The sequence below is a fragment of the Parasteatoda tepidariorum genome, chromosome 3 (genome assembly GCF_043381705.1).
Source record: "Parasteatoda tepidariorum isolate YZ-2023 chromosome 3, CAS_Ptep_4.0, whole genome shotgun sequence".
Classification (NCBI taxonomy): domain Eukaryota; kingdom Metazoa; phylum Arthropoda; class Arachnida; order Araneae; family Theridiidae; genus Parasteatoda; species Parasteatoda tepidariorum.
In genome coordinates this window covers 28881706-28896752 of record NC_092206.1, presented here as the reverse complement: position 1 = coordinate 28896752, position 15047 = coordinate 28881706, and the positions used below count along the sequence as shown (strand labels likewise).

The 15047-nt window shown below is 31.1% G+C and overlaps 1 protein-coding gene across 1 annotated transcript in view; it reads right to left on the bottom strand.

Moving 5' to 3' along the window:
- Positions 1-6182: 6182 nt before the first annotated feature.
- The window catches only part of LOC107445458 (biotinidase-like), a 12411-nt gene continuing 3546 nt past the window's right edge, over positions 6183-15047 (bottom strand). The window contains exons 2-3 of the mRNA XM_021145373.3: positions 11561-11754; positions 6183-8774 (exon numbers count right to left, since the gene is read on the bottom strand). Coding sequence (XP_021001032.2) covers positions 7383-8774; positions 11561-11752 — 1584 coding nt within the window. The 5' untranslated portion in view covers positions 11753-11754 and the 3' untranslated portion in view covers positions 6183-7382. The remainder of the gene's footprint in view (positions 8775-11560; positions 11755-15047) is intronic.

Below are 15047 nucleotides of genomic sequence, written 5' to 3'. Positions count from 1 at the left end.
AAAATTTTAATTTTCAAACATTAACACATTACGTTGTTGACTGGCATACAAATATACCCTTTCCATAATAGCACGTGCAGTAAATGAGTAATAAGAGCCAACTCTTGGAAAACCAAGTTTCTCTTCATATGTAGAACAGCAGCCCCTTGCTGGCCTTGGCTGCCTCAACAGTTGACAAATGCCATATTTAGAAGGAATTATTCCATCATCTGCAACATCTCGTGATTGATGAGACGTATTGCAGATTCAATTCTTTCGGGCTTATTTCGATCGACTGTGCGGTAAGCGTATTTGTTGTGAATGCTCCTTGTGAGTTGATTGAATGGGAAGTTGTTAAGGCTTTTAAAAAATTGGTTTGAAAATACAGCATGAGAATGATCTTGTTTTCTAATTGCATTAATCTGAGCTGTAGTATTTTTAGTAAGGTTATCTTGGCACTATTTCTGGAAAATTCGTGGGTTAAATTCAAATCATCACTTTGAAAGTATGGTGAGAATAATTTTTATCAATTAAGTCGTTGTTGTTTTAGTTCATTTACGTCGCAATAGACATGGTGCAGAACGTTTTAAAAATGCTTAAAGGTGCTTTTTTTCGTTTTTTAAAAGTCCTTAACTGTATTTTTCATTGGGTGTTTGAAAAGTGCTTAATTTTCCCTTTTCGAAAATGGGATTTTTTTTCTGTGCCATGTCGATGTTCGATTGGCGATCGAAATGGGCTGCAGGTGGCGTAGAGCAGAACTCTTTTCCTATGGCAACACTTCACATGCTTTCCCCATTAGCGTGTGGAAAGTCATAGAGGAAAGAAGTGCGTTAGTTTCTCTCTGGATTTTCATATAGATTAAAATCTTTTAACTTGAAAAACTATATGGAACTGAAAACTACATTAAACATAGTTCTAAAGAAAAGTATCATGGAGATTTTAAGAAATATTTTTATTATATAAAAAGGAAAAATATTAAGAAAAGGGAAAATATCGTAGTACATTCCTATACAACTGAAAAAAGGAGGAGAGAGAAGGGCTAAAGGCATGAAACCGGTCTCTCCCCAGATGGCGTATTCGAGTGTTGCGATCGCGAATAGTAGTTATAGTTAATTTACGTCGCACTAGAGCTGTTCAATGGGTTATTGGCGACAGTCTTGGAAACATCCCTGAGGATGATCCGAAGACAGGCCTTCACAATTTTGATCCTCGGCAGAGGGAATGGCACCCCCGCTTCGGTAGCCCAATGACCTGCACGCGAAGTCTAGCATTTTACGATAAAACAGTTTAATTGGGACCAATAGCGCACACCCTCGGTCCCAACGCACATTGATCCGAGTGGTCACCCACCCCCACATTGGCCGCAGCCAGTTATGCTTGACTTCGGTGATCTGCTGTGAACCGTGTCTTAACGATCAATGCACTACGGCAGTGTTTCCCAAAGTGTGGTACGCGTACCCCCAGGGGTACGGGAACAGTTTAGCTGGGGTACGCATTCTTATGCGAAATATCTTGCAACAAACGAAAATTTCAAAAAATTTTTATTTAAAAATAAAGCTAGCCATGAAAATTTACGATTATGTAATTTTCTATTGGCTATTTTTTGCAGAGTTAACAGTTAATTATTAGTGGTATCAACAGTCAGTTGTAATTTTTAACATTTGTGCAATTTTTTAATAGTAAAAGATACATTCATTTTTTTATTAGTGGTACACAGCGTTATGAAAAATTTAGAAAGGGTACACAAAAGTCATAAGTTTGGGAAACACTGCACTACGGGACTTTATCAATTAAGTCATAACGTCGATTGGGCTTTTGTTGAGTTTACAGGATTCTCACTGGAAGCGATTTTTTAGTATACCAACGAGAATCGGTAAGAAATATTTATCAGCATCGGATTGGTAAGAAATATTTATCAGCTAAAAACTCCCAAGTTCACATTCAAAAAATCGCATCCAGAGTGTATGGCCTCTAATGGACCTTTCTCACTTGCGAATTTTTTTCTCTTCGCATCTGGAGCGGAGTGTGATGAACAACCGCAATTTTTTTGCAAACAATACGAACGATGGTCTCTGCCATTTACTGCCATCTCATTTTTCGCGTGTCAATGACTACGTGATTGATGCCATCAAAAACTAGTATAGTGCTGCCATCTTTAGGTGTTAGATTATACTAAATATAATTTGAAAATTATATCAAAATATTTGAAAAGTATATGTAATTTTGTTCTTTTTTTAAGTTTAGTTTGACCATATTAAAGAAACTTTTTGTTTAGATTTTTATTAAAAAAATTTCCAACATATTGTGTTTTTTCAGGTTTCATACTGTACAGTAAGATAATTTTATTTTTGTTGTTGTTATAATTATAAAAATATTTAAATTAGAAATATTCTTTAAATATATATACGTTTTGGAACTTATTAAAGAAAAAGTCAACCTTTTAAATGCATGTTTCGACCGTCACAATTTATACTGAAATACATATTTATGTATTCAGCTTTGTATTGAAATTATAATAAGCTTTAATTACTTTATCTTGCGAAAAAAAAAAAAAACTGTTTAAAAATTTGAATGTGATGAAAGAGGTTTACAGTCCCTAGCCAAATTCTTAGACGCATCGCAAGCTGCAAGATTCTATGTAAAATCTTAATTATCAGGTGATACTCTCCAGCTTTAGTGTTTTCATGCAGCTGAAACCAGTTTACACTTGCTTATGTTCGTGTATTTATTGGTTAACATTGTAATGCATTACATTAAAAATAAATACAAATGGGAAGTATATGAAAAAATCTCTATAGAAACTCATTACATTTATGTTCAAATGTAAGAGTACTGCATATAAACTCGTGCAAAACATGCAATTATTAAAACACTACGGTGCATCCAATAATTTGGTCTAATAATTGATAATATAGTACCTGATATAATAAATATTCTATATTTGCATAATATATCGTCGAATTTATATTTTATATCGTCTATTTTCACTAATTTATACACGAACGTAAACAATTACAAACCGGTTTCAGTCGCGTAAAAGCAATAAACACAGAATCTTATAGTGCGTCCAATAATTTGGCCAGGTACTGTAGCTCCAAAAAGTACTGTTTTTTTCTTTTGAAAGATAAATAAACTAAATAGCGAAGAAGAGTTTTAAACAGAACAAAACAAACACTAATGGCTGTCAAATTACGCTACGTTAGTTAGGGTTTTGAAATCAAAAGAAATTATTCGTCATTATTCAATTGACCTAAAGACAGCAGCACTGCACTAATTCCTGATGACGTGAAATTAAGGTTTATCATTTTGCAGTTTATAGAGTGTTATTAGAATTTCTGACATATTGTATTACTTTTAATTTTTCATTATTGTTATTCAATAAATAAAATCTTATAAGCTAGTGTTAAGTCATATCACTCTGAATTTTATTGAGTGCTGTTTTTAGCTTTTCTTCTAAAATTTATTATTTTTCTGAAAATTTCATTATTCTTTTGCAAAAAATAAAATGTTATTATTCATTTTCTCTTTACTTAAATTTTATTTTCTGGATTTAATGACCCAATTATTTAATTAAAAGATTCAATAAGCACAAAAAAGAATTGTGTTTCTTTAAAAGTTGGTCACAATTTAAAATGGAAATTGGGATGAATATAAAATAAAAAGCTTCAAGTTATTATATAGCTTCAAGTTACAATAATTTCATTTTTAACACATCAGAAAGGAAAAAAAATAAGATGCATCTTTTTCAAAAGACAAAGACGAAATTTTGGGTGATGATAAAAGTTTATTACGAAAACTATGCTCTCAGTGTTTTTCGTTTGATAAAAATTGAATTATTTTCTCGTTTTCTATTAAGAGTTAGACACCATGATTTCTAGCATATACTAAACTCTCGAATTTGCGGAATGTTTACATAAAACTATTGAAGCTGTTGTCACGCTCTACCTGAACCAATATTTTACAAATACAAAATAAATATTCAAATTTTCCGCATTATTGCTCAATAATCTCTGAGACAAAAATATTTAACTACTTTTCATGGTATTTTAAAATCAAATGAGAACTTTAAAAATCACGTTTGTGGATGATGTTGCAATGATAACAGAGTGAAGTGATTAGATTTAAATTTTATTTCAATAGATTCGGGAGCTAAAATGTCAGGATTATTTTTACAGAATAATTTTAAATTCTGATGTAACTATTGTTTGATAGTAAAGAAATAAAAATGGTTATGAATAGAACAGTATAAGTGAGGTCAAAATGTTTCATAGATAAAGAAAATTTCCTCTCCTATGCAGGAAAAGGAAAAATACAATGCAATTTTTTTTAAAGCGCTGTAAAATGGCAACACTTTTTAACCAAATCTCAGCGCCCAACGGTAAAATCCTCAACTACTTGTCAGACGATCGGTTTATCGTTTTCTTTTATTAAAGTTGATTGAATTGATAATAAATATTCTATATTTGCATANCAGAAAATGCCGTTCATGGGTTAAATTTAGTAGGAACAACACAGCTTGTGACGTAGGCTATATTATACCCAATTTATAAAATTCACTGTAATCGTTTGGTTATTTCATATATTTTAACTGGATGAAATGCTTGGATTTTAAAGAATATTGAGTGTTAATGAAAGAGTATATTTTGTTTTAACACTAATTGTAGATTTCATTTTGAATTAAATATTTAATTCATTTCCATCTTGTTCTTACACTTACTTCTCTGTTTAATAAAATACCTATATATATGATTGGCAACCGCTATCAATATTTTTTAACCAGTTAAAGAACAAATAAAGGTAAGTGTTTTTGCTTATAATTACTATATAAACGCTTTTAAATAAAATATCAGAGCAGGTTTTAATTTCTATCTAACGAAAATTGAATGAGAATGTTAAATGAAATAAACAGGAGTAAATAAAAAATAATAGAAACTTTGTTCTCGAATAATAGAACGAAAATCCAAGATGAGAGATTTGGAGTTGTTTTGAAAAATGTATGTTTTAACGAAAATAAACAATATGAAAAGAAAAAAAAAAAACTTAAAACACCGACAAAAACTCAAGCAATTCTATTTTAATTCAATAATTTTCATTGAAATGAAACAGAAAAAAAACTTATCCTTAGAACTATAAATATAATTGTAATATTGCCCATAAAATAAACGGAAGTAAGCAAAAATATGACTGAGAAACTAATCTGAAAATTGTTGAGTGTTAAATCTTCAAATCCACAGCCCAAACTAACTGTTTCGATCATTTTAGTGTTACTATAGCATCATCAGTTGTACCGGAGATTTCTTCAGTGTAGCATGGTAACTTTCCTTCCTTATTGTGTCGTATTAAATTTAAAAAAGAAAAATGCTTGATATTCTTTCTTATGCAAGCGAGAACAAAATGGGATATCTTTTTTTTCGTTCTACTAAATTAACTGATCTAAGATGAAAGGTTTATTTAAACTTTACATTCTGAATCATATTACTTCAATCATTAAAATATGTAAGAAGTATACAGAAACACATAATGTTATATCCCTTAATTTTGCAAAAAAAAAAAAAGTTTTTTGACAGCAATTTTACCAATAAATTTAAAGTTTTAATAAAAAAATTATTATTTATGAACAAAAAAACGTAAAATAAGGAATGCTTACGATAAAAAAAAAATAAGAAGACGATTCTAAAAATTCTTCACATTGAAATTTTTCATTTTTTTTCTAGTTCTTAATCAGACTATCTTAAAAGTTCTTAATCAGACTAAATTCGAAAAAAGAAATATTTACCAGTAAATTTTTTATTACAAAAATCCTTTCCACTTATCTGCTTTATAAATCCGAAGAATTCCAAACTAAAATGTTCTTCATTTGAAAATTTTATTTTCAAATTATGTATACATAGATTAGTCCTTCCTTGCTTTAAGATGATGACCACACAATAAAATTTAATGGTTGTAAGGTCTCGATATGAATTTCAATATTTCACTTAAAAACTGAATAACTTAATTCTAGATGAAAATAATGAGTCAAAATTAAAAAATACTTACCAAGAAAACGATAAAAACTTATTAATAATAAACACAAGTGATACTATTTCAAGTAATTTGAATGATTCTTTATTGTTGTTTTACGTATTATATAGATACAGAAGTATATATATGAATACTATTCTATAAAGAAAAATATTTTATAATTACTACAAATCTGCACGTTTTGAAATCACATTTATTCTTTGGAATGAAGTAAGCAATGTGGACTTAATAACTTCACATTAATTTATAGTGAAGAAAAGAAATTGTATTTTGCTGTGATACACAAATTTGATACGGTGATTTTTTAAGTAGGCCATATAAGTAACTTTTCAACAAAACTGAGAAATGAAATATAAAATCATTTTCAAGTAATAAGTTGATTAAACTGACCTATCCATTTTGTCTTGATGATCTAATCAAACTATAAGATCATCTTATAGTTCGATTAGTTCTTATAGCTATATGGTCCCAATAGTTTGGTCAGTAATGTTAACTCTTAATATGCAATTTTAGAATTCATATTATTAATAAAGTATAACTATTACTAATTACAATTAGGGTAATAGAGCAATGACGGATCTACCTAAAACTAGCTTATTACAATACGATGCCTGAAGGGAGTTCTTGGCGAAAAAAGGAATGGATTGCAATCTAGGCAAATGAAGTAGTTTCTGATGATTTAAATCCTTCTCTTGCTTTTTCTAATCTCATTAATGATTGGCCAGAGTTTTAAAAAGCATATTTTTCTCATTGAAATATTAATCTAGTTTGCGTTCCTTAATAAAGAGTAATCAAAAGAAAAAACGGAACAACCGGAATGACCGTAGATCTAATGATTGGATCAATACGTTTTAGGATTCAGTCTTTTTGTTTCGAGAGGGTGACCTCAAGCATGTTAATTATATTGTGCAGATGATATTTTAAGTTACAAAGATTGACACAAAAAACGTACTTTCTTTGAATAAACCTACCTTTTTTTCTCTCCACGGATTCGGATTAAAAATGTAGGAGGTAGTAGCAATCTGGAAAATTTTGTCCAAATAGCTGGATCAGGAGAAAGGACGAAAGTTTGGATCCCTTAATGTTAATTTTACTTTGTGCGTATTTCGCTATATCCCGAGAACTTTTTGAGCGAATTGAAATTATTTTTGCACACAATTATAAAATTCGTTTATTGAAAGATAATTCCATGATAAAAAATATAACTTTTTGTAAATATTCATTATTTTTTATTATTTTATTCAAGAATGGTCGAAAAAGTTTTGAATTGTAAGGTATACATTTTTTTAAATCATTTAAAAGAATGTAATTTTACATGGCAGAATACGAATTTCGAGCGAAATCGGAATAAAATTTTTTAATAAATGCATAAATATATGGTATTAATGAGTGAGCTGGGATAATCTTAATCGTCTTGAGACATTGAATGGTATAAATGGTGGGTCACGTTTATAATTCCTTCCCATTAAAGCAACCTTCAACAATGGTGTAGTGGAATTCGACTGAAATCTTAAATAGGTTTCTGTCTCAATAGTTCCGAGCGTCCATTCTTCTTTTGGTGCTAACCTATAATAGTTTTTGGTGACTGTTGGAAAAATTCTCTCAGCTTCAAATTTCGCCCTCATTTCTAAACTCTTAAACACTGTTTTCGAAGTGGTAGGTTGTATTACGCATTCTTTACCATTAAAAGGATCGCACCTGATTAACAAACAAGTTTCTTCCCACCAGAAATGGAAGTTTTTAACATTACTGCTACCATTGAATGCTGCTAGATAAATTTCATCCTCCAAGCCATCGGTAGAATACTTCAAGGAACAACATAATCCGTTATTGCAAGATTTAATTTCTCCAGAGGGAGAGCTTAGTTTAGTTATTGTGAAGTTTTCTGTCATAGGTCTAAAGCATCTGTAGTCATTAATACTTTTGGCCGGACCAACAGACTCCTGAAAACAGTTTGCTGGGAAATTAGATCCTGTCTCTTCAGTTTTAAGAAAAGAATCGTTTTCCCTGACCACAATGATTGAATTAATATGCGAAACTTTAGCATCTTTTTTTATTCTGAGATTTGCCAGCAAAAGTTTAGAATCGCCATCACTGTCATATGTATAAACCAAATATCCTGAATGCCTTGAATATATCCCACTACCCAAAGATCCTGTTTTTGCCAGTTGGGTATTAGCTGCTAGAAAATTTACATTATTTGCCAAAGCCCAAGCCTGTTGGAATTCAACTGCATTTAGAATTGTAATCCTATCAAACCAAAAAGTTGAGAATAGCAAAGTATCCACATTATAGTTACGTACTAGTTCAACAGATTCTCTAAATATTAAGTCAAAACATACGATGAGGCCAAATTTGCCGAAATCGGTATCGAAAGTGACGAAATTCGGTTCCGGTGTATCGACACTCTCAAAATATGGATGCATTTTACGATATTTCGCTATCAGATTTCCTTCTCTGTCGAATGCAACGTTCGTATTGTATATGAAAACACCATCATTAGGACATTCACTCGCGCAGTTTTCAACGTCATTTTTATGGCAGAAATAATCACACTCTTGAGCCTCTATCACATTTGCAACAACATACAAATTGTTATCTCTCGCCAAACAGCTGATTGTCGAAAGCCTGATTCTGTTGTTATGATCTTCAATACAAGGATTCGACTTTTGTTTCTTAGGATCGGGGATAATTTCAGCGTATCGCCCTAATTGTTCCTGATTTGATGGATCATCTATTAATCCATACTCATTGAAAAGAAGAATGTCAGCCCCCTAAAATTGAAAAATTAAAATAAACTTTTTTTAGAAAATTAAATAAAAAAATTTTTTTGTCAAAAAATAATAAGCAACAGCTTAAATTACACTATACTATGTGTGTCACATGCGGCCTGTAAGAGGATTTTCATGGCCTGGCAAGATCCCAAAAAAAAATTCTGTCTGGAATAAGAAAAAAGAAAAATATTTGTTAAAAATGTGCTCTCTAAATTGTGCCTGTAGATGTATTTGCGAGAAAAATTTTTCGTATTCGAAGTTCAACAAGAATAAATATCAATGCTCTGTGACAGACGTATGCGCTGTAATGAAAACCTCAACAAGCAATCGAAATCCTGATTTTTTTGTGCTAATTGTGTGCTATGGTGCATTTGAGTTATTTAAATTATCGGACTTAAAACATTATTTAACTTTCGTTGTTAGATATTATGTTTGTAATAAATTTCGCATTACCATTATTCTCATGTTGAGCCACGACGGTTCAGGGGTTAAAGGTGACGAGGTGAGGGTCTGGGTTTCGATCCTCAGTGGCGGCTTAATATCCAACTAGCTGCTAGATCGATGATTACTTACTAGCTCGTCGGCGAAGTAAAAGCTGTTGTTGGTCCCGAAATGGGGAGCTTTAACCTCCATGACTCCTAAACACATAACGAGCTGCTGCGAGAGTGCTTTGAATATTTTGTATTTATATTATACTTTCGATTTGATTTGATTTAATTTATAATTATTAATTTTTCTGATAATGATGCAGTAATTTGTAAAGGAGTGGTTTTTCGATAACCTCCATTTCAATAATCCGACCTTCCGATCCAAAATAAGCTTACCTGCGAAATTATCCTCACAACAACTGTTAGGGAAAATGCATAAACTATCAAAACGAAATAAACAGAATAATCAAAACACACTCTTATTTTACGCACTTAAAAAAACAAATTTCATTTTGTAACTTTTTTTTTCAAACTAAGGGCATTTTGATGCTTTTGGTCATAAATTAAACGTGTAATAGAGTTTTAAGATCATTCTTAATTTTTTTATTTATGCGTAAAAATGATTTAAAATGAAACCAATTAATGTTTTACTTTCTTGTATTGGAAGATTCCTGCAGAGAAGAAAATAATTGTACTCGATAATCCTACTTTGCGTTAGTTATTTAGGTTCACGAGAGAGATTTTATGAAAATAAATGTCCTATTTGATAGAAAAGATTAAATATTAAAAACAGATACCGTGATCTGTAATTTTATGGTTTTATAATGAACTGATCGTAAGACACAGTTCCCAGTAAATCATTGAAGTCAAGCATCATTGGCAGTGGTCAGTGAGCGAATCGGCGACCACTTGATCAGCCTACGAAGGGATCGTGGGTGCTCGATATCGGTCCTAGTTAAACTGTTCTGCCTCACGAGTTGACGTGTGCAAAGTGAGAGTTAAGCGCACCGTTTCCAGCGATTTAGGGGAAGAAGGTAAAGAAAGTCGTAGCGAAAGAGAAAAGAGGAATCCAGGGAAAGTGAGTATAGACACATTATTTGGTGTATTACAGAAAAGAAAGGAAAAAATCTAATTTATTTAAAGAGCTTTCTATTGTAGTCAACCAAACAATCTAAATGGTGTGACTGTTTGGAACTATCGCAAAAATAAATGCGCTCATACTTCGCTTGCGATAACTTTTCCATCTATGAAAAGCTGTTGTTGTTGCTTCTAATCCCAGTTAGTCTAGTTTCTCCATAAAACCAAAAATCTGTAAAAAGTCTAAAAGCAAAAAAGGATCACTTAAAATCTCGGAAACAGTAAAACTTAAGCATTTGAGAATATGGTCAGCCTTGTACCAATGACACTCCGGAAAGGGTGCCGCCTGCCTTTTCTTCGAAATACTGAATTAATGACACCATAGAGGTCTTAGTTCAAATTATCAAGGATGATCAGGTAGAACTCTGCAAAATGGATTTAGTTCCATCCTTTTGATTGAGGAGATTTCTATGAAAGTTGAGCTGGCATTGTCCTGCTGGATGTTTACAGAGGTAGTCTTGGCCATAATGTCGGCGATTTCATTACCGATCAAACCATGTTGGGAGGTCCCATTGAAAGTAAAGTGCCTATCAGAAAGCCGAACCACAAGATCTAGAATATTCAGGCTTGTCACAGCCTTTTGTCTGTTTTGAATTTAAATAAAGTAAAGCACCAGTTTGGTTCTTTCCAGTCGGAGGATGCCTTGAGAGGTCGTGGCGTGGCGGCTGGCTCTCCTCGTGCCACATACTCTTCGTGAGTCGTCTGCATCTGGGGCTGGCACAACCGCACCGACTTGGGGTTTGTCCCATTCGGCATCCTTTATCCGTCGATGCATTTGTGTTGCTTTGTCGTGCGTGACTCGGGACCATGGACCCTCGAGTGTCCATGCACCGCCGGCTCCGCCGTCTGATTTGAGGATAACAGTAACAATAGTCCACAGTAATCCCTGGATGCCCCATAAATGGGGCGGGTCTTGCTTGTCATATTTCCTACAGTCATCCATTGTGAGAGATGCTGTATAGAGGTACGAATGTCGATAAAATCTAAGTGTCCCAGAGAAACAGTTCAGTGGACAAGTCAATATAGTGTAGACCCTTATAAATTGCTACGAGTTTAGACTTAAAGACAGAGCAACTGTCAAAATTACTGATCTAAAGATCAGACCTATGAAAAAGTGAACTCCTTTACTAAGTTTTAAATAACTGCATACATTCTTATATCGTTTTCTAATTATGTAATACACCTCTTATGTTAAAATTACGGAATGTTTACATCACTCACATTTTGGGAAGCTATTTTTGCAGCTTTTGCGTACAGCTTCAAATTTCTACCCATAGCTGCCTGTAAATTTTTTACAGCCTCATCAGAACCCCTTGTTTGATGCTCAAACACAGCTGCGGTGAAATATTCCTTGCATAACAGTACTGATGGCATGAGAAGAAGAGCTAAATGAGCAATTCGAACAATCGTCATTCCTAAAAAGTAGAAGAAAACAAAGAATTATGCAGTTTTAAGTAACAAATGTTGGCCTGACGCTGGTTTATTTTCCTTTTGAGTTTTGTATCAGATTTAAAGCTGATTTTTCATCTTTTACTTAAAGTATTTATGTAAGAAAAATAATTATATCAGTGTTGTAAACTAAGTCTAGCGTAAATATTAGAAGGAGAAATAAAGATGAACTAACAAAATAGTACCTATTTTTACCAAGAAGGTAAGCTTCTTGACTCCAGTAGCAGAGCTAGTGTGGCACGATGGCGGCGGGGGCAGCAGATTTCTTTCGGCGTAGCAGACGAAATAAATCAAACTTTAAGTTTTTTTTCGCAGACCAATTTAAGTTCATTTAAAAATAATGATCTTTTCTGTATTGTTCCTGTATTTTCATCTCCGCGTTCAGAGTTTGCATCAACGTGCTATAGTTTGTTTCTTACGAAGAGAGTTGTAAGACTGAGTTTGGGCAAACCTTCCAATTCTAAGAAATCTGAAAAATTTCGAAGGCTTTCCATTTGTTTTGTTTTAGTTAACAAAGCTTGAAATGCAAAATGATTTTATTTTCTGTAGAACATTTGCTTTCTCAAATTTTTAGAGTGTTTTAAACCTTATTTATTTACAAACTTTATTGAGTTTACCCAATATTTAATTCATTTTTTGAAAATTTGTTTTTAAAGGTGATTTATTTCAATAAATTGAAATTTGTTGAAGTCAAGAATAATTTTTATTTAAGTTTTACAAGCACAGAGTTTTTCTTGTTTCAATTAATAAATTTCAAACTATTAACATTTCATTTCAATTAATTCATTTTAAATAAATTCTTTTAGTAATGCAGCTATTTCATCATGTAATAGACAGTTTTGCCTTTAAATACTTACGTGATAAGCTCTGAAGATAAATTTTGGAATTTTTCTTTGATATTGCGGATAAATATAGAAGTTTCTGTTGTTTAGCTCCTGAAGGACTCAGGATCGTACGGGTTAAAAATTTCAAAATTAGTCACGTAATCAAATCCATTCCTGGAGGAAAAAACAGAAGGATTTGATTCGATTTAGATTTTTTTTGCGTTGAGTACACGATGTTCACGTTTTTCTGTCAGCTCCAGATTTTAAAACAAAACTACGACCTTGACTTCAACCTTTAAAATTCTCAAGTTTCTTAATTAAATGTTTAAAAAGAATTTAAGCGTTTTCCCCTTTTTAAACTGTTATTTGAATTTATTTCCGTATCTTTATAAATATTATACCATCTTTTAAATACGAAGATCCAAAAACACTTTTTCATGTAACTAATAAAATACTTTGATATTTTATGTTTTCATTTTCAACATACTTTTGAAAGAGTTTTCTTAAAATTTATTGCCGTATCTCTTAAATAGGATTTCAACTTTTTGAATAAGTAGATTAACGATAAGAATTCAACGTTTTGTTTGAATAAAATATTGCTTATAAAGTTTTATATTTGTATTTTCATTACACCTTGAAAATTTATTGCCGTATCTGTTAAAATAAGATAATTACATTTTAAACGTGAAGAATTTAACCAACTACCTTTCCATATGATTACTTACATGCAAAATATTAAATAATTCTGCTTAAAATATAAATATGTCCATGTTTTATGCTTTCAATATACTTTTTAAAGTGTTATTTACTTTTTAAAATTATGTATTTTGTATTTTCCGCATACTTTTAAAACAATTATTTAAAGTTATTGTCGGATGTTTTAAAAGGTATTTTAAATTTCCAGCATGCAGAAATAAACAAAATACCACACATCTACTTTGATTTAATATGCATGCTGATATATATCACATAGCAACATGCTTTTAAAGCAGTTGTTTAAATTTTCTACGAAATCACTTAAAATATGATTTTAACTTTTTAAAAACGGAGAACTAAACGAAACGCTTTTCCACATGATTACTTATATCTTAATATGTAAATTTGTACTGATATTTAATATTTTCAACATTTTCTTAAAAGTTATTTAAATTCTCCGAAGTATCACTTAAAATAATGTTTTAACTTTATAAACTTGAAGTAGATGAAAGAGTTTTTAATATTCTGACTTGGAAGCGCAAAAAATTTGGTTATTTCCTGGAGAGTTTAATTAAACTTTAATTTTTAATTTTTTAAAATTAAATTTTAGTTTTTTATTATATTTCGTGTATTGAATAGGCTTTTGTTTCTTATGTGTTAAATTAAAAAAAACTGATTTTTAGTTAGTTATAAGAAATTAAAATTTTTCGCACTTATTTAAACGAATGTATCTAGAGAAGCTTTAAAGGAAATTAAACAAAATTTAAAAAGTTTTATCTAAGAAATTTTAAAAAATATTCAAGGCTTAAAGGCAGAAAAATGCTAAACTCATTAATGAATTCTCCATGAGGAGGAATTCTTCATGTGTAAGGAGAATATTTTTTAATTTAAAATTAAAAAATTCTTCTTGAAGAAATATTATTTTGTATTTAAAATTTTATATTTTCCTTGAAAAGCACTTACTATTTCACATGATAACTGAAGTGTTTGTTTAATTCATTTAATTCTGGAGATATAATTTTTTTAAAATTAAAACAGGAGGCTCCCTTACCAACTCCCATAGTTAATTATTTCATCATTGTTTAATTCTTCCCAAACGTTAACGGTTTTCACCAAAAACACAGAGCATTTGGGTTTCAAAATATACAATTATTATAGTTTTATGTACGAACATTTTGTTATGGTGTTAATCGCAACGAAATACTCGATTACCTAGATGTGAAAAATAATCATCTGAACTGCAAAAAAATTTAATGTACGGAATACAGTTTGTGAGATTCAATATGAAGACATTGTCATGTGAAGAGACTTAGAACAAATCAAATAAGGAATGGTTTAGGATAGCAGTTAAAAAGGATAGCATAATGAATAATATAATGAATAATATAATGTAAGGATAGTATAATGGATAAGATAGCAGTTAATATATTACTCGCACTAATAACAGGGATGAGATTCTTCCGCGGATTCGCGGATTTCCGCTTTTTTTCAGATTTTTCCATTTTTCCCGCTAATTTCCGCTGAAATTTTTTTTGCCCAAGTTAAAATGTTTTATGAGGAATTTAATTTTCCGCGGAGGGAAATTGTTGAAGTCCCTTTTCCTCCCTCTGAAGTTTCTCTAAAAATCATTTCCTTGGGATAAAACTGGTTGACCTTTATACAGGGATGAGATTTTTTTTGTCTCTCGAATTTCAGCCTTTTTATCAAAAACTCCGATTCTCTAAAAGTTTCGTTTTTTT